The sequence below is a fragment of the Gymnoscopelus braueri genome (genome assembly GCF_963280865.1).
Source record: "Gymnoscopelus braueri genome assembly, chromosome: 5".
Taxonomy (NCBI): domain Eukaryota; kingdom Metazoa; phylum Chordata; class Actinopteri; order Myctophiformes; family Myctophidae; genus Gymnoscopelus; species Gymnoscopelus braueri.
In genome coordinates this window covers 41,839,498-41,864,323 of record NC_137606.1, presented here as the reverse complement: position 1 = coordinate 41,864,323, position 24,826 = coordinate 41,839,498, and the positions used below count along the sequence as shown (strand labels likewise).

The 24,826-nt window shown below is 43.4% G+C and overlaps 1 protein-coding gene across 1 annotated transcript in view; it reads left to right on the top strand.

The window, feature by feature from the left end:
* The first annotated feature begins 1,775 nt into the window (after positions 1–1,775).
* foxo1a (forkhead box O1 a) overlaps positions 1,776–24,826 on the top strand; it is a 49,720-nt gene continuing 26,669 nt past the window's right edge. Inside the window, exons 1-2 of the mRNA XM_080429031.1 lie at positions 1,776–2,606; positions 3,071–3,367. Coding sequence (XP_080285157.1) covers positions 2,160–2,606; positions 3,071–3,367 — 744 coding nt within the window. The 5' untranslated portion in view covers positions 1,776–2,159. The remainder of the gene's footprint in view (positions 2,607–3,070; positions 3,368–24,826) is intronic.

Genomic DNA, 24,826 nt, shown 5'->3' with positions numbered 1-24,826 from the left:
GAGTAAAAGTACAATATTATTTTCTTCTGAGATATAGAGTAGATCAGTAGAAATAAAAGTACTGAAAATTGGATAATGCTCCAGTAAAGTGAAAATACTTCAACTATACGCTACAGTAGGCTACTGGAGTAAATGTACTTGCTTTACACCACTGAATATAACACAAGGTTAAAAAAAATTGGGTTCTTTGTTTTTTCTACAAGCTAATTGAAAGTATAGAAAAAAATAAGTTTTGTATTAAATTACAAAACACCTCAGAATTTCATTAAAAAAATACACATGAGTTCAGCGTGCTATTTTTCCATTTACAAACGTGGTTGTGTGATTGCTTAATACGATGTTTACAAGGTGAAAGAATGACAACACGGACCCCACCACCCCCTACTACACAAGTACAATCCTGAGTGTTAAAGCTGCACTCCGTAAGTTTCATGTCCAGGTTTTGAACTCTGGCGTCCTGCATGGGAGCCCAGACCTTTACCGCTCAACAAGATAGGGACTCCCCCCGGTTTGGCCAGGGAAGAGCGCATATGAGCTTGGGGCAGTACTACTTTTTAACAGTGTGTAGGCTAGACCTACCCAACACTGGGGTCTAAATTTGTCGGTGGAAGGGTAGCAAGACCACTTCCAATTAATGCTTAATTTATGATGACTTAATACATTATTTAAGCTTTAATTAACCATTAATTAAGCATTAATTAAGCATGAATTCCTTGTAATTCATGTATAAAGCAACTTTGCTTAACTAATGGTTAACTAATTATGTTAATTAATGATGAATTACAAGGAATTCATGATGAATTAATGCTTAATTAATGCTTAATTGACGCTTAAATAATGTACTAAGTAATCATAAATTAATTAATTACGGGTACCTTATGAGCAAGTGTTACCGAACACTCTAACCACTCATGTGCTAGTTTTATTGTAGGCTACTAATGTACGTACTCTTCCACAGTGGTAGCCTACTCACTACTGGGGACCCCCAGGGGTTCCACTTCCAGGGAGGTTTTAAGACTCTCTCATGTTTTATATTATTTAAAAAATATAGACTGGTTCAAGAGGTAGAGGGGCTTGGGAACGATCCCGAGCTCCCCCAGAGTTGGTGCCAAAGTGTCCTTGAGCAAGACACTGAACCCAGGGTTGCTCCTGTGCCTTGCACCCCGCCGGCCTGCTGGTGTATGAATGTGTGTGTGAATGGGCGAATGTAATGCACATCATATTTGAACTGGGGACCCCCAGCCATGACAAGCACTTGGAATTGTAGGAGTTGAGGCATTACATTTAGGTAAATATTGTGAAAATAGCAGATCTACAAGCTCATTGTGACTGAGGCGTAGTGAGCTTGTAGATTGCCTATTTTCAAAAGAAATTGGCCTCCTTCTTATATTATTTGACAATTTGACCAAGGTTTGACCAGTTTTTATAGTAAACTATTGTTTGTTGATTACTTATGATGCAGTAGGCTAATGGTCTTTTTTCTATTCTTTCTTTCTTTTCTTTTAGGTATTCAAAAGTCTTAAAAGTCCTTAAATTGTCACTTCACCGTCATCTAGGGCAGTGGGGGTGGGGGGGGGACTGGATACAATAACGTTTTATTTATAAAAAAAATAGTTTAACTACGGATCGCAGCTTTACCGGTGAGGCAGTGACAGTGTGCTGAGTGTAGATGGGCTGTCATTGGAGGCTGTGAGGCGCCAGTCAAACGTGTGGGTGGCAGCCTATCAGCTGACAGATGATAGTTCCAGTAAAAGTCTCCAACACACAGAGGATCACAGTCAACAGGCAGCAGTCAGTACAGTTCAGAGCGGAGCGGAGCGGAATGTTATTATGATCAGCGCGGCGAGGATTGAAAAACAAAGTGGATCAACTTAACCAGACAACTTTTTTTTTTTTAAAGGGCTTTTTTAACAAAAATCAATATTTCACATTTATTTTTGGACTTAGATTATTACTAAAGAAAGAAGAAGGGCTTGGAATGTGACATTTCAATGTAGCCCTCGAGGGAGTTTTTATTTTTTTATTGAGAGATTAATTTTTTTTTCTGTTCATAAATATTCATCGAGGAGTTTATTATCCTTCACAACAATTTTTTATGTGACAGTTTAACGGGTTTATTTTTTTTGTTTTTGGTAAAGCTCCGCTATTCCCTCATAGCCATGGCGGACGGAGCAGCCCACCAACAACACCAGCAACACCAGCACCAACATCAACCGCACAATCTAGTGGAGATCGACCCGGATTTCGAGCCCCTGTCGCGGCCCCGGTCGTGCACTTGGCCCCTGCCGCGGCCGGAGTTCATCAACCCCGCGGCGGGAGGAGGAGGAGGACCGGGCGAGGGACCGGGCGGAGACTCCAACACGTCGTCGCCGGTGCCCTCCGTCAAGCAGGAGCCCGGAGGATGCACCGACAGCAACTTCATCATCAACAGCCTCGGTCTGCTGGAGGAGACGGAGGACTTCAAGCCGGTCATCCTCCATCAGTGCAGTGACTTCCAGTGTCAGGACACCTGCATCCATCATCATCATCATCATCAACAACAACAACAACAACAACATCAGCACCAGGGGGGTCCGCCGCAGCAACTCCCACATCAACAACAACAGGTGCCTCTCCTGTCCTCCCCGGTCGGACTAGGGATGGGACGATATGGAAATTACATGTCACGATTATTGTGGCAAAAATAATTGCGATTTAACGATATTATCCTGATCAAAATATGCTTAAAACTCAAAATGTCACTTTTGTTTAACCACTTGAACCCCCAGCATCCCTATTCTGGGGGGAACGTTTGGCAAACATAGCAGATCTACAAGCTCACTATTTTTGCTCACGCATTTTTGAGCTTGTAGATCTGCTATTTTTGGCATATCGATTTGTGTAGAGTGAAATAAGATCGTACCAAATGCACTCTTTACAGGGTATAAGTGGTACTGAATTTGCGGCTCAACAAAAGCAAATTCCTAGTGTATGAACAATTTCACGATAAATCAAAATCCCCACGATACGAGTATTGTTTTATATCACGATTCACGATAAACGATAATAACGATTATCGTCCCATCCCTAGGTCGGACCCTCAGCAGCAGCATCAGCATCATCAGCATCAGCATCATCAGCAGCAGCATCACCGTCATCATCATCCTCATCGGCCGCCGCTGCAGCCGCGGCGGCGGCGGCACAAAGGAAGAGCAGCTCCAGTCGCCGCAACGCCTGGGGGAATATGTCGTACGCCGACCTCATCACCAAGGCCATCGAGAGTTCCCCGGAGAGCCGACTCACCCTGTCGCAGATCTACGACTGGATGGTGAAGAGCGTCCCTTATTTCAAGGACAAAGGGGACAGCAACAGCTCTGCGGGATGGAAGGTAAGGTCTATTGGATCTGGTGGTGGTCCACTCTACACACCAGCACCAACATCTACAATGCAACTGTACCTGAGATGCACTCTGTGTATAGTTGCACACACACACACACGCACGCACGCACGCACGCACGCACGCACGCACCCACACACACACACACACACACACACACACACACACACACACACACACACACACACACACACACACACACACACACACACACACACACACACACACACACACACACTATCACTATCACTGTGTGTGTGTGTGTGTGTGTGTGTGTGTGTGTGTGTGTGTGTGTGTGTGTGTGTGTGTGTGTGTGTGTGTGTGTGTGTGTGTGTGTGTGTGTGTGTGTGTGTGTGTGAGATGCATATATACACTGTGTATTAGGCTTCTATGTATCATAATTCATATTCCTGACAAATAACCCATTGACAGTGACTTGATTTAATGTTTATTTCAAGGACCTCCACAGCTCTTGAGAGTATACAAATGGAACCAAATGGACCCTGTTCCATTTGTATACTCTCAGAGTTACACAGACCTGTAAGGGTCCCTGTTTCACAAGGAACCCTGAGGGTCCTGGACCCCACTTTGAGAACCCCTGAGAGTCATTACTGAAATCAGATTAAAACATAATAATAATACGTTTTACCTATAGACACTTCATTCCATTTTGACCAGTGGCATTGGTGGAAGTAGGCCAACTAAGTACATTTACTCAAGTACTGTACTGTACTTAAGTACAATTTTGAGGTACTTTTACTTTGGAGTATTTCCAGTACATTTCCAGTACTTTTACTCCACTACATGTCAGAGGCAAATATTGTGCTTTTTACTCCTACAATTATTTGAAAACCTTAGTAACTAGTTACTTTGTAGATTTGAATTATCATTACAAAACATACATTAACCACTTCAGCTCTATTTAAACTTTGGCTTTTTGAATATAGCCGATCTACAAGCTCACAACGCATCGCGATCCGACACGTTGTGAACTTGTAGATCTGCTATTTTCAAAAGATTTGAATACATTTTATACATAATATGATACCATTACCTTGTGAAACGGGACATTCTGCATAATGAGTACTTTTACTTTTGGCACTTTAAGTATATTTTGATGCCAATACTTTTGTACTTTTACTCAACAAAATTTGGATTACCGGACTTTTACTTGTAATAGAGTGTTTCTACATTGCAGTATTGATACTTTTACTTCAGTAAATATATGTCGTACTATTTCCACCACTGCCCAGTGGTTGTCATGAGGGGTGGATGCAGGAGGAGAGCTAATAAGTGACTGGTTGCACTGGTTGGTTGGTTGGTTGTATGGGGAGAGCTGCATTCGAGGTCATGTGAAACAGCGTCTCTCTCTATCTATCTATCTCTCTCTCTCTCTCTCTCTCTCTCTCTCTCTCTCTCTCTCTCTCTCTCTCCTCATTGTCATCATCCCTCCAGTTTATGGTAATTCAGTAAACCGGGCAATTGCTACCATGACCTTAGACAGTCATCTGACTCTTCCCGAGTTATGTGTTTGATATGTAAGTCTGCTGACTCAACAGAGATTCTTTTCTCTCTCTCTCTCTCTCTCTCTCTCTCTCTCTCTCTCTCTCTCTCTCTCTCTCTCTCTCTCCCTCCCTCTCTCTCCCTCTCTCTCTGCCTCGCTGCATTCTTCTCCCTAAAGTGTTGTTCTGCAGAGCTGTGATTTTGTGACTGTAGAGTAATAATAATAATCCCCACCTCTAAAATGTTTCCCAATGATATACCAACCCCAACTGTTTTTCCATAGCAAATTGTAGTTGCGTGCATTACGAAACCATTTGGATACCAGAGAGGTTCTTATGTCACGGATAGAGACATTACACAAGAGTCGGGGCTTAAAATAACTGACGTTGTGTGCTGTGGTATTGGTGTGCGGTGTTGGTGTGAATACTTGGAGAAAGACTTGAACCTCACTGTTGAGACATGATTCTTCACTTATGAAAAAAATAAGATGCCAGCCCACTCTTGACATGGCAAAGCATTTTTGAGAGTTTTGTCACTTAGGAAGGACTTTTTCCCCCGTCTTTCTTTAAAGTAGTGGTTCTCAAAGTGGGGTCCGGTGACTCCCTATAATACACAACGCAGGATATTTGAAAATAGCCGATCTGCAAGCTCACACGCATCGCGGCACGTTGCAGATCTGCTATTTCCCCCCACCCCGGCCCCCACCCCCCCAAAAAATGTGGAATGAACATTTTAACAACACAAATCTTGTATGGGGGTCCCTGGCACAAAATATTTTCCGATGGATGTCTGCAGCAGTATGTATGTATGTGGCGGTCCTTGACATGAAAAATAAACACTGCTTTAAAGGAGACAGCCTGGGAACTTGGAAGTCCGTGCTGCCATTGTATTTTTCCTGTATTGCGACAGACAGTGGGAACGCTCAGACGGTGTTGACAAGGGGGACAGGCAGGAGACGAGGCTGGTGGGGTTTGAGCTGAGGCCAGGCAGCAGGGCTATGTGTGTCTCTGCAGGTGACAGCCTTTACCACGGAACAGGGGGGCATTATTATTCCCTCTGAGCATCCTAGTCTTAGAGGTTGTTTGAGTTGCCTGTTAAATAAATGCAAAGTTTTGGAGTATTCATGAAGGAGAGGCAGACAAGACTAGATTAATCCCCTGAGTCATCCGCTGTAACACTGCACTGACTTGGCTTGAAAACCCCAGCGTGTGTGTGTGTGTGTGTGTGTGTGTGTGTGTGTGTGTGTGTGTGTGTGTGTGTGTGTGTGTGTGTGTGTGTGTGTGTGTGTGTGTGTGGGTGTGTGGGTGTGTGTGCGCATATTATGAGTTTACAATTCTAGTGTAACTGATACAGGGTGATAATTGGCTGAAAAGGAGAAGGATGCTGCTTGACATTGTAATGTGAATAACGTAGCGGCTACCACTTTCTAGTGATTCTGTTTTCAGATCTTGTGACATACTAGCAGTGTGTGTGTGTGTGTGTGTGTGTGTGTGTGTGTGTGTGTGTGTGTGTGTGTGTGTGTGTGTGTGTGTGTGTGTGTGTGTGTGTGTGTGTGTGTGTGTGTGTGTGTGTGTGTGTGTGTTTGTTTTACATCTGAACTAAAGCACTCATCTGTATTAGTGAAGGACATGTCAACATAATCATCATAATCATAATAAACCTTTTATTATCGATGATAAAGTGAAAAACAAAACGCACACAAAGCAGAGTCAAAGAATCAAAACACAAGAGGCAGTGCAATATTTGAATTGAACAGCCCCATAACCCATCTGATCCGCATATCCGTCTCACTGAATTCTTCAGAACGTATATTCAAGTCCTTTGAAAATGAAAGACCTTTTGTTCAAAAGGTCAGGTAACCTGGGTTGGTTGACCCCAAACATGTTAACCGACCGCAGACAGTACCAACCTCTTTGATGATCGTGGGAGTTAAAAAACAACACTTCTGTTAGTCCTTTTACAGGGTAACTCATCGGTTGCAGTGTAATGTGATGGTTAAACGTAGTTAATGGTATCCTCTCACAGCAATTTAACAGTGAACTAGCAACGCCTCCTTTGGTAGATCATTTACTTTTTCACGCAGAGTCTAACACACCAAAACAATATTTCAGGTCAAGTGGAAATGCATTCGTGCAGCACATTTTGCTCACAGGGAAAGTCAATGTCCTTGACAGGAAATAATACACAGCACACTCACAAAGGAATACACGAAACAAAGCATATTGAAACAGACAGCGTTGAGAGGAAAAGGGGTGGAGGTGATACCGATCTGGATAAGATTTGGTTAACCCCGGTCGAACAGTCAGAAACCCTGGTGCAGGTTAGATCAGTGGTGCTCAAACGTTATGTGCACCAGAGGACCCCCCATGCAAGATTTGCGGTGTTAGAATGTTTCAATTAAATTGATTAGTTCGATTAAATGTTGCACCCTTAGGAGCTCAGTTGGAGGTGATCAAGATGACACTGTGCTGTGTCTTCTTTATCTTCTCCTTGGAGGCGTGTAAAGCAGTGATAAAGACTGAATGAGTTATGACATAATCCTATACACCACTGTTTCCCAAACAGTGGGCCGGGACATTTTTGGGGTCGCAAGTAAATATCCCTTTTTTGTTTCCTACATAAAAAAAATATATTATTTCAAAAGATTAAAACAAATTGTAAACAAAAAAAATTACAACTTTTCAACAATTAAAAACATTTCTTAAATTTTGTATAAAATATATCCCACCATACGCACAGATACATGCCCAAATCATAGGGGCAGTGCATACTCTCTTATGTTGTATGTCATTCCCCTTCCTCCCTACATTGTCATTCTTCACTAGCCTCTACAGTAAAGCAGAGATGCCCTAACTTAAAGGGATACTTCACCTACTTTGAACCTAATTCCCATTGTTCTGAGGTAGGAGATAATATATATACATAGTGTGGGGGAAATTACCCCATGTATTCTGCATGTGTATTTCTCTAGGAAATGTTGACATCAATTTGCATGGGGCCTCACAGTTTAATTCTGCTTACGTGTGAGATTCATGTTCATAATTTTTCTATGTTGTGTGTGCGTGTGTGCGTGTGTGCGTGTGTGTGTGTGCCTGCGTGCGTCTGTGCGTGCATGTGTTGGGTGGCGGGGTGCGGCTCAACGCAGTTCCACAGTACACTGACACATTTTCCTGTACTACTCCAGTATACGTACGTCACCTTGGAGTAAATATTTGCCTCAAGCCTGCAGAGTTGGACGCGGGTTCGGGGGGTGCTTTGATGTCCGGCGATCAATTCTGCCGAACTGCGTGTGTGTGTATGTTCTCTCTCTCTCTCTCTCTCTCTCTCTCTCTCTCTCTCTCTCTCTCTCTCTCTCTCTCTCTCTCTCTCTCTCTCTCTCTCTCTCTCTCTCTCTCTCTCTCTCTCTCTCACTCTCTCTGTCTCTGTGGTGTTCCCCTCTTCTGTGTTCCCCTGACCTCACATTCCTGCCGCCCGCCCACACCGGTAAACACGCCCACACGTCACGAAAACAAACAGCGCCGGAGCAGACAAACACAGAGGTCCGAGCCTCTCGTCCAGCAAGTGACACGCGGGTCATTACCACGCAAAGGCACCCGTTGACTCCCAACCCCTCTCCCCTTTACAGTAAACACTGTAGGTATCGAGAGAGAGGACAGGAACACGCAGAGAGCCAGGAGAGAAAGTCTATAGCATGTAGGCTTATACCCAACTGTAAGCCTGATTTATACTTGGTTGCGCGCAAGTGTTGAATGCCAAACATAGACCATCTACAAGCTCACAACCCGTCTTGTAGATAGTCTGGGTCGTGAGCTTGTGGATAGGCTATTTGGATAGGCTATTTGTGCGACACTGGCGCACAAACCAAGTATTTATTAAGCCTTACTTATTCTTTGCTGCGTTTTTGTTTGTCTTAACAAGAGTTTTATGCGATTACTTCTGATCCACATGTGTAGCTACATAATAGTAATGATACTACTATTGTATTTATATAACACATAGGTAGAATGCAACTTTGCATTTAAAGGGCTGGCCTGGTAAGCATACTGCAGATCTCTCATCGAGCGCATTCTTTAGTTGCCCTTTGCAAGGTAGCCTAAAGCGCGTTCGTTTACGCTACGACAGACAGGTTAGGTTGATTGCTGCCTCTTAAAACCTTAATTGCCTACAGAGGTGCGTTAGTATAATTGCCGCACCGGTCGGTGAGCCACCCCCCGTGGCTATGCGCTCACAGCCAACACCCAAACCGTACCCACACACTCAACCACTCCCCACCGGGCACACGCAGGTAAAGATGACTCAGGGAGGGCCCGGCCATGGAGAAACAATAGAAAATAGAACAGCCCTGCTCCCTCCGGCTTCAAGCTGAATCACCGCAGTGTCTGTCAAGCTCCCAGTGCCCTTTACCTACCCCCCCCCCCCCCACCCCTTACAAATAAGTGTGCTAGTAGGACACAGTGGTGTCCCGTTGCACTATATGTAAGTGATGCATGTCCGTTCACCAGTACTGCGTTAATCATTTATCATTGGGCTTGTTGTTACTGTACCGTGTGCCATGGGGCAGAATCCCTCACACGAATCCTCCTACTTTGCACATGTACGCGCACACTCGCGCAACACAACCTCTTATCAGTCACAAATTATTAGAGCTGAAATTGCTGCTGCATCAACTTGACCAGCTTCTACAGAAGCTCTGTGCTTCACTCTGTTTTTGTGTGTGAGTGCGTGTGCGTTTGTGTGTGCGTTTGTGCGTGTGTGTGTGTGTGTGTGTGTGTGTGTGTGTGTGTGTGTGTGTGTGTGTGTGTGTGTGTGTGTGTGTGTGTGTGTGTGTGTGTGTGTGTGTGTGTGTGTGTGTGTGAGTGAATGTGTGCTAGTAGGGCAGGGTGCTCATGGACCGAACAGCAGCCCTGCTGTGTTTCTTGGGTAGAAAGCCCGCTCCTCGGGGCGGTGGGGGGGGGGGGGGTTCCAAATCTGGCCCTGCACCAGGACACGAGGGGCAGCTGTGTTCCTCAGGAGGAAAAAAGTGGGGGTGGGGGGTGGGCGGAGAAACTCACTCCTCCTCCTCCTCCTTCTCCTCCCTCCCTCTCGTTTCCTGTCCGAGGAGCCGCCAGTGCAGTTCATTTCACTGTTTCTGCTGCTCTCACACTTTGTTTTGTATTTGTGTTTTTATCCTGTGTGCGTGTGAGCGTTTGTGCGTGCACACACACACACACACGTGCATGCGTGTGTGCATGCGTTTCTGTATGGAGTTTACAATTTAAACCTCTGTCGGACCCCGATGTGTAAACTGCTTGCGGTTGAAGGTGGAGGGGGACAGAAAAACAGGCAGAGACAGAGAGAGAGAGAGAGAGAGAGAGAGAGAGAGAGAGAGAGAGAGAGAGAGAGAGAGAGAGAGAGAGAGAGAGAGGCAGCAAGAGGCAGCGATCAACAACAGCAGTGGCAGCGGCAGAGGGCCAGAACGCTCCGGAGTTCAGACTGGGTGACACTTATTAAGAGTTGCATAACGAGACGTTTTACTGGAACCGGGCGGCCGGAGGCCAAAGTCTGGTGCCACTGGTTAGTCAGCGGAACTGAGAGGCGCTGTATGCTAGCGAGACATGGGCCCACATGCACGCGCACGTGTGTGTAACCTGGGCCTCGTAATTAAAGCCCTGCCACTGGCAGCTGTACAGACAGACAGATAGACGGGCAGACAGACAGGCAGGCCAGCCCAGGATGCATTCCAGCACACGGTGCCTTGATATCTGTTCTGTTTCTGTTCTTTTATTGCTAACCATGATATTTTTCCTCTCCCTTCCCCCTCTCTACTCCGGTTGATTTTAATCCGGTACTATCTCCTTACAACCGCCTTTCTTCTTTCTTTTATTCTTTCTCTTTTCTTCTTCCCTTTTCAGACTCCGTAGTGCTTTTTTTTATGTGCTGATTCATCGTCACTGGCACGCCAGTGGTAGCAGTCTTTAAAAAGAGAGAGAGAGAGAGAGAGAGAAAAAAAAAACATCAGCTGTGTGTAGAAGTTTTCCCACTGCTTTGACGGCGCCCTCAACCAGCTACTAACTCGTAACTGGTCTTGAAATGGGGCAAAACCAACGTTTTGCAATGCGTCAATCACTTGGAACGGAGCGAGCAGCAGTGTTGTTAAAGTTCTAGCCCAGTTGAGTTGTGATTGTTTCACAACCTCTTGTTTTTCCATCTGTCCTGCTGTGGCTCTGTTTGTTTACCTCTCAGCTCTGCATGTGTGTGTGTGAGTGTGTGTGAGTGACAGACCCCTTTCCCTCCAGTAATGGTACTCAGATCTTTTACTTATGTAAAAGTAGCAATACCACAATATAGAAATACTGTGTAACTTGTAGTAACAGGCCTGTGTTGACTTTTTTTGCTTGAGTAAAAGCACAAAAATACTGGCATCAAAATATACTTACAGTACCAAAGTACCAATACTCATTATGAATGGCCCAGTTCACAAAATGTTTGAATGTCGAAAGATCTACAAGCTTGCAAGCTGTACGTATCTCTAAAAGCTGCATCCGGTATAAATCTGGTAGCTAGAGAAGCTCAATGCCTTCATATAAATTAGTCTACTAATTCTAACAACCTGCCAACCAAGTTGAACGTCCGTAAATATTCAAATCCTGTGCAAATTCTAATTGAATTTAGTGTGTTTGAATAAATCAAGCACTTAAAATATCAGCACGGGTCCTCATGCCTGTCTGCTTGGCTGTGTGTCTGACTGAGGTCCCAGCGTCACTGATTCCTGGAACCAGAGGTTCTACTCTCTCCTGCTCTCTGTCTCTGTCTCTGTCTCTGTCTCTGTCTCTGTCTCTGTCTCTGTCTCTGTCTCTGTCTCTGTCTGTCTCTGTCTCTGTCTCTGTCTCTGTCTCTGTCTCTGTCTCTGTCTCTGTCTCTGTCTCTGTCTCTGTCTCTGTCTCTGTCTCTGTCTCTGTCTCTGTCTCTGTCTCTGTCTCTGTCTTTGTCTCTCTGTCTCTGTCTCTGTCTCTCTGTCTCTCTGTCTCTCTGCCTCTCTGCCTCTCTGTCTCTCTGTCTCTCTGTCTCTCTGTCTCTCTGTCTCTGTCTCTGTCTCTGTCTCTGTCTCTGTCTCTGTCTCTGTCTCTGTCTCTGTCTCTGTCTCTGTCTCTGTCTCTGTCTCTGTCTCTGTCTCTGTCTCTGTCTCTGTCTCTGTCTCTGTCTCTGTCTCTGTCTCTGTCTCTGTCTCTGTCTCTCCGTCTCCATCTCCATCTCCATCTCCATCTCCGTCTCCGTCTCCGTCTCCGTCTCTGTCTGGCCGTGGCCCAGAGGGACAACATCCTCATAAATCATTGCTGTCGAATGGAAACCTCATATGTCCAAAACTGTTACTTTTCCAGTAACTTCTGTAACTACTTTTCAAATTCAAACGATGCAAAAAAAAGCTCAGAATGTGTTCCATCACGGCGCGCTTTGAGCTTGTAGATCTGCTATCTTTGCTACTTTTGTGAGACACTGACGAAGTAGTAGGGCATTCATTTACAAACAAAAACTCAAAAGGTTTAAACATGGAGATACAAGGTTTCTGCCCGACAGCAACACAATCAGTTCAGCAGTCCCACCACCAGAGATTCTACGAGGTCATGGGGGCATGCACACATTAAGCATATAAGCTACTCTAATTCAAGCAAGCTTATCTTGTTCTCTTTTGTAATGACCACCATTGTTTTCATATCATGTCTCCTGGCAATTATTACTAATACTGTGTATCTTTTTCTGTCTTCTCTTTACATTCGTATTTGTCCTTAATCTACCCCGGTGCTGCTGCTTGTGAAGCGTGCCATGATGCAAATAAAGATAATTAACATGGCCGTGATGCGTGGGAGGGTATCATAATCGGTCCTGTTTGTGCATCTGCGTATGTGTCCGTGACTGTGAACAACATTACCCGGATTTTCGTGAAAGCTGGCAGGAATAATCAGTAGGCTGCCCTGAAGAGATGATGAACTGTTGGGTCGGATGGGGTCAAAGGTCACAGTCAAGATGACATAATCAGTCAGGGGTAAGCTAAGGCAGAGGTTCTCTCAAACATTTTCACGTCAAGGACCCCCCAAATTGATATGTATTTGGCCCCCCATCTGAAAATATGTTGTGCCAGGGACCCCCCCAGGGATTTGTGTAATTACTCCACATTTTTCAAAATATTTCTAGATTATTAATTTATCAAAAATTTAAAAAAAAGCTGATCTACAAGCTCACGCCGCGTTGCATCGCGGTGTGTTGCGAGCTTGTAGATAGATATAGCCAAAGTATAATTAGGGGAAGTCGTTAAACACATTTTTATGCTATATTAACACATTTTTGCTGAGGACCCCCTGGAACCTTCCCAAGGACCCCTGGGGGTTCCCAGACCCCACTTTGAAAACCACTGAGCCAAATTAAAGCATGTGACAAAATGGTCAAGTTCAATCCCCTGTCCATGTTGAGTTGTTGTTTCTTTGAGAGACGTACTGAATCCCTCCCTGCTCACTTATTGTAAGTTGCTCTTGTTAACCACTTGAACCCCAGCATCCATATGCTGGGGCATTTGGCAGAGAGATTTGGTGTAGATGGGGGGAAAAAAGTACAGTTGTAACTTGTAACTCAAGTTCGGTTCTCTAAGACTACAGGCTTAGGCGAGGTTAATAACTTTCAAAACTCAACCAACATAGACTGGTCTCCAGACATTTTTTCTTTGGTTCATTTGTGTGTGTTACGCGGGGTTGAAGAGAGAGAGAGAGCTCACATTCAGGTCTCGACAAGGTAAACAGTCATTTAAGGGTGAGTCAGACGACGTGATGAGTCACAAATGTTTTTGTCTTTCTGTGGGTAGGGCCTGAGAGAAAAAGTCAGACTAAAGACTTCAGTGTTTTAAAAATAAATAAATTAGGTCTGTTATTCTGTTACGGGTTTTCTTTTCCCAAGAGAAAGAAAGTTAAACCCAATGAGAAGATGGTGGAGCCTCGACCTTGAGTCAGTTGAATTTGTAAAAAAAAGAAAAGAACATTCTTCAGGTGATGAATGACAGCACCACTTCACTGTTTTTTTTCCAGTTGTAGTATTGCCTGGAGAGCAATGTGACAGCCTTGTTTGACCTCGTGTTGGCCCTGGCAGGAATGCTCCCTGGCACAGTTCATTTATCAGTCAATTTGTCAGAGTATACAGTAGTGACTGCGGTTGGTATTGCTTAACACCGCTTAGTTTTCTCATTCCAATTGGCTAGAGGTGGGAGGAATAATTGACACAGCGATGCATTTTCTCTTGCACGTTGTTGGCACACCAAGTACCAAAGGTTTTTAATAAAGGTGGATCTACAAGCTCACAACCTCGTCGCAACGCTGTTAAGAGCTTGTAAATCAGCTATTTTCACTATTTTTGGCACAACAACATAGTGTGACTTAAGTATAACTAATGATTAAGTGGTTAATCAATTGATCAATTGCATATCTCTGCTGTCCGGCAGAAACCAGCTAACTCCAAAATATTTCAGGAAATGACAAAAACAAAACAAAAAGTGGAGTTAGGAGGTTATGTTCGTCAGTGATAAGAACAGCTAAATGGACCTCAAAGCTCACAATGAGGTTGGAGGTCAAAAGAGGGTGGAGCCTGGAGTCCCCCAAAACCACCAAACTCCACCCCCCTTTGGTGGACTTTGCTGGTTTAGCAGAAAGTTTGAGGATCCAATGGAGTTAGCTGGTTTTCTATGAAGAATGATTTATGGGAAAAAATGCAAACGAAAAATTGAGTTAGCTGGTTTCTGCCAGACAGCAACGATAAACAAAAAGTAAATTTATTAAAAAAAAAAGACATGTTGCTAGGGAACAGTCGACTGACTCATATAATAATATTCCCATGGGGACAACTTTCACAGATCCACGGGACCCACTTAAAATTTTAGGTAAATTGGTCAATTACAGTATATGACAGCCTATCTTGATTGCTAATTAATGGTGTAATAATCAGCTGAATTAGCAGAGAGAATGAGAGTGGCCATTACGGTACTTGTCATTAGTCTAAAGCGTGTGTATGTGGCTCGTTAAGTTTCAATCTGGACATAATTTGACCCAGGTCTGCAGTTTTATAATCAGTCATCTTCAACATGTATAACTGCCACATATTATACTTAACCCATGATTGTTTTCCATCAGTAATAGTGAATTAACAGTAAATACTAGGCCCGTAACGATACAGTAACTGCATCGATGCATCGTTTTGAATTTTCAACGATCTACTATATCGATATGCAAACAGCTAAATATCGTATCGTTTGACTTTGAATCGTATCGAATCGTTTTGCAATGCAAATAATCGTATCGAATCGTTCTGCAATGCAAATAATCAATTATATCAATACTAAGTACTTTTAAGAAGAAGAAAAGAGAAAGAGGGGTTTATATCCAGTATCCAGGTATTTATTTTTCACACAGAATTTTTGGGTAAATAAATAGTTACTATATCGATTTTAAATCATTGAATCGAATCGTATCGTTCTAAATTAACCTGTCCTGTATCGTTCATGTATCGTATCGACTAAATCGCTGAATCGAAACGTATCGTATCGTTCTAAATTAACCTGTATCGTTCATGTATCGTATCGACAACCAAGTATCGTGATACGTATCGAATCGTTGTTAAAACGTATCGTTACACCCCTAGTAAATACATAAGGTTTACGATTGATTCTTGTCTTTTCAGAAGTTGCAATTTTAGGGATACATTTTCTGTTTGGATGGAATTAAAGATTATGATGGACCTGCAATACTGTGCAATACTTTACATAATGTATCGCAGAATCATCTGTAAAGCCTAATGATGATAGTCGTATTTTGACAGCTACTGTACAATGCGCCCAGACCCCAAGAGTGGATAAAATCCGGCAATGGTCCTCACTTTGCATCATGCAATTTCAGGGTTAGGGCATAGAATTAGGTTTAAGGCTGAAGGGTTTAGCGAGGTGAAGGTTAGGGTTTACGTTTAGAGTGAGGGCTAGAATTAGGCTCACATTATCGTACGATTACGGTTTAGGCTAAGCGTTAACGGTTAGAGTGAGGCTTAGGGTTAGGTAATGGCAGTTAAGGTTAAAATACTTGGCGGTTATGATGACTGTGCCAATCGACAAGAAGTGTTCAGAAGCATCGCAATGCAAGCACACATAACACATAGAGACAGTTTGTGCACGTGTGCATTTGCATGTGTGCATGCAAGACATACGCTGGGTGCTGTATGGAGAAGTGTGTGTGTGTGTGTGTGTGTGTGTGTGTGTGTGTGTGTGTGTGTGTGTGTGTGTGTGTGTGTGTGTGTGTGTGTGTGTGTGTGTGTGTGTGTGTGTGTGTGTGTGTGTGTTATACAGCATTCTTAAAGTTAGATTTCAATTCAGGTTTAGATTCAGGTTGGGGTAAGGGTCCCAAAATAGCAGATCTACAACGTTGTGGAGCTTGTAAATCTGCTATTTTCAGCTTTAGGGCTTCGCCGTCCTAAACTGTTGATGTCCTCACAAGTATAGTACTACAAACGTGTGTGTGTGTGTGTGTGTGTGTGTGTGTGTGTGTGTGTGTGTGTGTGTGTGTGTGTGTGTGTGTGTGTGTGTGTGTGTGTGTGTGTGTGTGTGTGTGTGTGTGTGTGTGTGTGTGTGTGTGTGTGCGTGCGTGCGTGCGTGCGTGCGTGCGTGCGTGCGTGCGTGCGTGCGTGCGTGCGTGCGTGCGTGCGTGCGTGCGCGTGTGTGTGATACAGGCACATTACACTGCACTGGGGGTTGCAGCTCGATGGGGCCCGTTCTCGGCAGAGGGCCCCAAACCGCAGGCATTACCCAGTCCCACATTGTTGTGCAATTCCTGCCCTGAAGCGATTATACAGGGTGCCTGTCAGACTGGCCCGCCATTATGACACACACACATGAGTCTCAGGCCACAGTTATACACGGGCATAAACGCAGACACACACACGACCGCTGCTCCACAGAGCAGCCTGTGTGTGCGCCTGCATCCCACCCTGAAACATACATACATGCGCCTTTGTATCACTACACGTCCATTAATTTATTCCCCGACCACTAACGGCCACGTGACGGTCATGGCTGCTAATTGAACTGGCAGCTTGATTTGTTGCTCCGCTTGCAAGGTTTTTTTTCTGTTGTCACACGGGAAGCAAGTTGTGCGTTCCGTCGCGTGTAATTGAGTGTTTCTCGAAATGAGGTCAGAAGAACGGAATAGGCCGTTTTGTATGGGAGTTAACCAGTTTTGTCCTGTTCTCACCTATGTGTATCATTTGTTTATTCGTTTCTATAGTCATTTTAGGGTCATGTGTTGAGTTTGTGACGTCAGGTGTCACAAATAGCCATTCTCAAATGACTTAACACCAGAACCCATTACACTCAAAAAGAGTCTTCCTCTAACAAATTGTCTGTGTTAAGTGTGATCCTCTTAGAAACTGTTTGTGACCAGCTTTTGGGTGCCACTGTTTGTTAAAAGCCAGATCTAAACCAACCATTAAGACGTCAGTTTATTCGGCAGTGGGTCTGTGGAACATTGCAAATATTTTCATTGTCGGTGGTGTGTCGCAGCGCGCGGTTCGGTGCCCACATTGAGTCAAGCAAAGAAACAGGTCACACAGAGTGGGGCGAGGTTACCAGCAGTTAAGGCTTAGGTCATGGGTATTCAAAAGGGGGTCCGGGACCCCTAGGGGGTCCTCAGAGTTACTATATGGGGGGCACCAAATCTTTGTGTGATAAACTTTTACTGGAACCACTTGAACTCTAGCATCCCTATACTGAGGCGATTTACGAAAGCATTAAATATGCTTTAAATATCTGCACAGAGGAGAGAGACAGAAAAGAGAAGGCAGTGAGGGCACAGGACTTCAAATCTTGGACATCAACAAACGTGTTTGGCACATGAGTTGAGCTGCCAGGGCCACTACAGTGTTTACTACCCTGCCTCCGCAGGGAGGGGGCAGAGGGTGGCTTTCGTTACCAACTTCACGGGGAAGCGGCCACACAGAATGGCTTGAAACTTTCAGGAAAGATGAGCAACAGTCCCTAGATTACCTGATTACATACTTGGGGTGATTGGGTCAAGGTACAAGGCCGCGAAAAAGACCATAACTTCTTAAAACATAGTACAATGTACTTCAGACTAAGACTAACAACATACTCTTCTTTCTATTGCTGAGCTATATATACATTGGTGAAGTTTTGGGGATCAAGGTCATAAACTCAAAAACAGACCTGTTTACTTTTATTGACAATTAGGAAGCATAATATGGTCTTTCATTTGGCTTCGACCTTGAGTAACCTTGAAATGTCAACGTTATGGGGTTTTCCAAAGTGGATCAATGCCCAGGAAAGGCAGAGCTAGCCTGGGGTTTGTTCTGCCGAAAAGGGGGAGGGGGGAGAGAGAGATTGGGCAATGCTGCCCTCTTATAAATACTTAGTTGACCCTGGTCTCCCCAGGGTCTATACTTGGTTCCCTCCTTTTTTACCTTTTTACACCACATTTCTTCGCTGAAAATAGTTTGTAGCAGGAGATATTAAATTAAGCCAATGGCCCATGCAGTCATCTATTGTTCATTATCTCCTCACTATTGCAACATTGCAATTCGGGCATCAAACATTAATTCTATTTATTTTATTTATGTTCTATCTGCCATTATTAGGCTATTTCACACGCTATCCTGTTACTGTTGCTCTTACGCAATAACAGCGTATGATCGCTCCCCCCCAGCCTGGGAAGAGATAACGTTAGTCATAAAACATTAACTGGTGTGAAAAAATGTAATCAGAATCAGATTATGTATGGGGTATAATGTTTTCATGAAGGGGGCCATTATACAGTATTCAACTAGCTGTTTGGGACTGAATTTGAATTCATTAAATAAAATATTTCCCCGAAAATAGTCATAATTTATGTTGCCTTTATTGTTCATGTTACATTATTGATATTTTTTTGGTTTTATTATTCAATTATTAACTTATTCTATGCTGGTATTATTGTAAATAGCAGCCTATAATAATAATAAGACTGGTGGTTTTCACTGTCTGGCACTGGGTGATCCCACCAGCCTTGGAAAAAGGGCAAAAGGATTATGTACCCGGGGAAAAAAAAGTTTGCCCACCCCTGGTCTAAACGAATGCAACCACAGCTCAACATTGTCTAAACTCCAGACAAAATGTGGAGCAGTGATTGCTCTACCTCTGAGGGGACATACAGAGAAAACAGACAAAAGACAAACAGACAAAGCCCTGTTATAGACATCTTGGCTTTCAGCCACGCCATAAAAATAGAGAGTATCATACTTTAATCTTAAGTAGAGTATCTCTTTACTACAGGTTGGCTCCGCGTACACTGTACAGGGGTTGTGCTGGATTCCTGGGAGACAGCAATGCCAGGCAGGCAGACTAAACGTGTAACCACACGCACACACATTTTCCCTCAATGAATCATTCATGTTATTCAGATCTATGGTCTAGCCAACATGGGAGGGTTACGTGGAGTAGAATATTTTGTTTTGTTTTCTTCCTCCATTTAAAACCATTACAGTGTAATGTTTTTGTTTGATGTTTGTATAGCGTCGGCTCAAGACTGGAAAATGCGGGGAAGAGCAGCTTGCGTACATACAGCCTTGTTGCTACAAGGCAAATAGTTGCTTTTGTTGCAAGTTCTCTCAGCCATAATGTGTTTTCTGGTATTATGGCATACAGTGGTGGTCATTGTCAAGTAGAGTCCCGACCGATGCCAGATTTTGGGGATTTTGGAGTCCTAGACCACCGATTACCGATGTTACCGATTAAGGCCACGGGTCTTCAACTCATTGATTTTATGATGAACAACTTAAGCCGCATTCATCCCGTTGTGAGCTTGTAAATCGGCTATTTTTGGAAAAGTCTGAAAGCGTTCAAAAATCTTCACCTTCATTGACATGCCCAAAAGAACAGGGACACCAGGTTGAAAGTGGTTAAAATCAGGAAGAGAAACCTCTTATCTCCATATTTTAACTCTTTGTGTTTTTTCCTAAATTAATGCCCTACTTACTACAGCGTCACACAAAAGTATCAAAAGTAGCAGATGCACAAGCTTGAAACGCGGCGAGAAGCAACTATTTTTTATTTGAATCCTGAAAAGTAACTGTTTTGGAGGTTTCCACCCGACAGCGACGATATCTGTGATGCATACAGTGGTAGCCATTGTCAAGCGTTATACAAAGTGTCCTGTATCTATCCTGAGGTAAATACTGCATAATGAATCCACAAACATCCACCACAACTATCCCCCCCCCCCCCCCCCCAGATACTGTAAAGTAAAACTGAGCAGACATCTTAACAACCAGCTGCCATATCATTCCCTAATGCACTCAAAAAAAATGAACAAAAGGATAATTCACAGAGTATTTATGTAAGATAAGATAGGATAAGGTACAACTGCAAATAATGCCTGATTATCTCAATGTGTTTTATAAAAAAGGCAAAGATTCAGGTGATGAGCTGTGGAAACGGAAAACCACACGTGTGCAGTGTGATTGCACTGAATATGTCATGTGAATTGTTCAGGGCCTATGACCGAAAACTTGCAATGAAAAATCTGATTTTTTCCCCACACTTTCAGTGTGTGGAGGCTGCCTTTTTTGTTCATTTGGTTTCCTTTTGGCTCCACCACCTCACCCAAGTTTACTGGCGGACGAGCTGTGTTTTTTTCACTATTCAGACCCAAAAAAGACATTTGTCGCCCAAACTTACAAAAATACATTTATACTTATGCCCTATTTCAAAAATAGAGAAGATAGTCGATCTACAAGCTCACAATGAAATTTGTGAGCTTGTACTGCTATTTTCCCTTGTATTATTATTATTGTCAATTTCTGGGAAAAAAAACATTTTGTTTGTTGAAAAAACTAAAGTCAAAAAAGTTTGAGAACCACTGCTTTACAAGATAGTGCAGGCAGTGCAGAGACATCTTTGTAGTGCACCGTTTCGTAAAGCGCACACGAAGAAGAAGAAAAAAAGCACCCGCCGCCAGCTACATCTGCATAGTACATTAGTGCAGATATGTAGCATGTGGCCACCGCCTTGTCAGCTAACAGGAATAAATTATCCTCCATCACCTCCCACCTCCATTTCACTCTCTCTCTCTTCACTGTAAGATGTCAAGTGTCAATTTAAGTCAAGAAGAGAGTGTGAAAAATGGATCTTTAAGGGTCCATTCTTTGAAACTAGTCTGAGATAAATTGACACACTCCTGAGACAGAGGAGGTGCAGGTTTCGGGCCGTGGCTGACAGGAAGTGGGCCCTTTGAGAGTGCGCTGCGAGGGACGTGGCACACGGCTAATGATGTCACCAGAAACAGGAAGCATACATGGCTCCGAGTCTCACGCCAGATTCTGCGGCTTCCTTCTTCCACCCGGCGTTTCTTCTTGCTTCTCTCTCTCTCTCTCTCTCTCTCTGTCTCTCTTTATCTCTCTCTCTCTCTCTCTCTCTCTCTCTCTCTCTCTCTCTCTCTCTCTCTCTATCTCTCTCTCCCCTCGGCCCTCCCCACTTCCACACCTTAAGCTCGCTCAGTGTAGTTTCCCCATTGATTTATTTGACATTAGTTTATAAAGGGGCAGAACTTGCACTGATTTGGTCAAATGAACCGCAGTGTGGTTTTCATTTTTACCTGCAGTACCAAAGACAAACACTACCATAAAAGTACTAAATTTAACAGCCAGTAAAAAAAAATAAGAAAAAAAGGTTCCATCTGCCATCTATCTATTGAATAGATAGATGGCAAACGGAAATATATTTTTTTGTGGACACATAGAATAGATTCTATTCTAGAATAGATTCTATTCTATCTGTCTTTTAATCTCTTTATCTGCGTCTCTTTGTCTTTGCTCTCCTGACCTACGGACATTTGATATTTGTTCCATTTGGGTGGGCACCTAGAAATGTCAGGCAGGCCATCCTGTTGGCACGCGTGCATGAGTTTCCATAACGATCAAGCCCACCACATCACCACGTGTGGTTATTGGTTACATTAGTTAATACTGTAGAAGCGGTGTAAGGCAGGGCTCAGTAAATATATGCAGTGACGTGCTTCCACTGAAAGATTACTTGCAAGTTCCCGATATTGATATGCTCGTGGCTGCTATACTGTACCGTATGTGACGGAAAAATATGCATAGTAAAGTTCAATGTGTTTGTAAAAGTGTCCTGTTGTAAAAAAAATAATTAAAAAAAAGGATTTGCACAGAATCAGAATCAGTCATATAGTCGAGGCTTTCGTCATCCGGAGCCACTTAGGCCACTAGACACTTCAACAGGGCGGCGGTAGCTCAGGAGGTAGAACGGCCGTCTTGGAATCGGAAGGTTCCTCGTTCAACCTGGCTCCTCCTGGCCTTGTGTCCTTCCTTGAGCAATACACTTTAAACACCTAACTGTCTCAATTTTCTTTTTTTACCAGGGACACCCCAGAAGCAAAGATTTGAGTTAAAATGTTTTCTTTAAAATATATACTGTGTATATATATATATTTAAGATTTGCACACTTTTTTGCGAGCAGATATACAAGCTCATAGTGTGGCACGAACTGACGCGCTGTGAGCTTGTATATCTGCTATTTTGTTACTTGCCAAAGTATAAAAACGTGGTTACACAGATGCTTTCCCGGTCTTAATGGGTAACCCATTCAATCTCATTTTAGATTTTAGCTATAGCCATTATTTTATGCTTTGGCTATTCAAAAATAGCAGATATACAAGCTTGTAGATCTGCTATTTTTTGAAAAATCATGGAAATCTATATATATGAATATATATATAATTTTTTAAGCGGACATTTGTAACTCAAATCTTTGCTTCCCTCAACCCTTCTGGGGGGGATGGGGGGCTGGAACAAAATATTTTGAGATGGGGGTCCGTGACCAAATACATATCATTTTGGGTGGTCCTTGACACGTACTTTTGTAGTCCGACGTCACGTCCGGGTCCAAAAGGCACCAGCGCCGTCCACTCTTCATTGTAAACAAACATGTTGGAACCCGTAAATCTTTTTACAATAACCTCCTTTTTCAGAAATGAACCATTGAGGGTTAATAAGGGTCTTAATGCTAATATCATAGACAGTAAATAGTAGGCTAATATATATATTTATATTTGTATTTATTTATTATTATTTTTAACATTATAATATATTTTTTTATATTTATTTATATATATATATATTATATATATATATATTGGGTCTAGCGGTGCGCAACGTCACGTCTTAACAACCGAATTATTGTTTCCGGGCATTATCATCATCGCTCCTCCCTGTCTCTGTGTCTGTTCATAAAGTAAGAGGACGGGTGGATTTGCACGATAACCGGTGGGAATGATCAGTAGGCCACCCCCCCCCCCCCCCCCCCCGACCGTCTGTGAAAACCGTCACAATTCTATCACTCCATTGCAGTCATCCACTGAAGGAAAATAGAGACGTCAGTTTTTGACACCTAAATGTGTAGGTCGTCAGCTAATTATACACGTATACAATTTACAGCATGTTATTATAGTCCTGTGTAATGTCTCTCTTTACCGCTGTTTCTCTTGCTTGTCTCTCTTCCTGTCTGTTCCTCTCCCTCTCTGTAGTACTCTGCTGCTCTCTCTCTCTCTCTCTCTTGTGTTTTCCTGTCTCTTTCTTGGAGCTGTGAATATATTTAGCTAGTAATGTGTGTCCTCTAGTGATTTCCTTTTTTTAATGAGTCCGTGGATAGCAGAACGCTGGCAGTAAATGCGTGACCTCGCAAGGCTCTTGCGAGGTTGATCTTCCCTTTTGTCTGAAAGAGGCTTGTGTGAAAGTACATGACTCACATTAACTTTAACCCTCAGATATGTATGTGCCATACCACACACAGTGACGCACGCACGCACGCACGCACGCACGCACGCACGCACGCACGCACGCACGCACGCACGCACGCACACACACACACACACACACACACACACACACACACACACACACACACACACACACACACCTAGTGTACCTGCACTTAACCTGTGATATGATATGTGCTGTATACAGTATGTCTATTGCTTAGTTAGAAGATCTTTGAAATACCTAGGCTACTTCATTTGCGTGCGTGCGTGCGTGCGTGCGTGCGTGCGTGCGTGCGTGCGTGCGTGCGTGCGTGCGTGCGTGCGTGCGTGCGTGCGTGCGTGCGTGCGTGCGTGCGTGCGTGATTCAGCTAACCAGCTAACCACGCATCTTTAATTTGATGAAGATTTAGCTGCCCAAGGGTAAAGAAAATAGTTCTATGAGTTTCTTTCCTCATTTGGTTTCTAGGTAAAGTACAGCATTACTGTTATCACTTTCCAAAGCATACCATAGTTTGTTTGATCTTTGAGAAAAAACATTGGAATCCATTCTTTTTTCTATGGTATGAATGTTAACTTGCAGAGACTTGGGTAGGAACTTACAACACAGTACAACACAGTATCCAACAAAGTTTTTTTTCTTGTTTTGATGCAGCTTGAAGGGACAGATTAAGTTGATGTCTAACTGACAATAGTCCCTGGAGAAAAGATTAATGTGCGAATGAAATGCCTATATGACAAGTGGTGGTCAAAGTACTCAACCCCAGTACTAATGGCAATAGAAATATCAGCCCGGAGAAGCTGAAATGGCAGTATGCTTTGGAAAATGGTTGGCAGTCATGTAAAGTACACCCAGTGAGTTGTAGTCAGTTGTCTAAACAATGCCACACCACCTTGATGGTATGGTCCTTGAACCCGTGGTGTCATTGAGTGAAACATTTTCTTACTGTGTATTAAACTATATCTGTCATATGGGAATTCAGTATATCGTCGCTTTCATGTCCAAAAGTGTTACTTTTCAGGAGAACCTGCGTTCCAATGGATCCAATGTAGTTATTATTTGTGTCACAAGCAGTTGTTAATACTTTTCACTGGTTCAATATTTATGAAACCCACAGACAGACT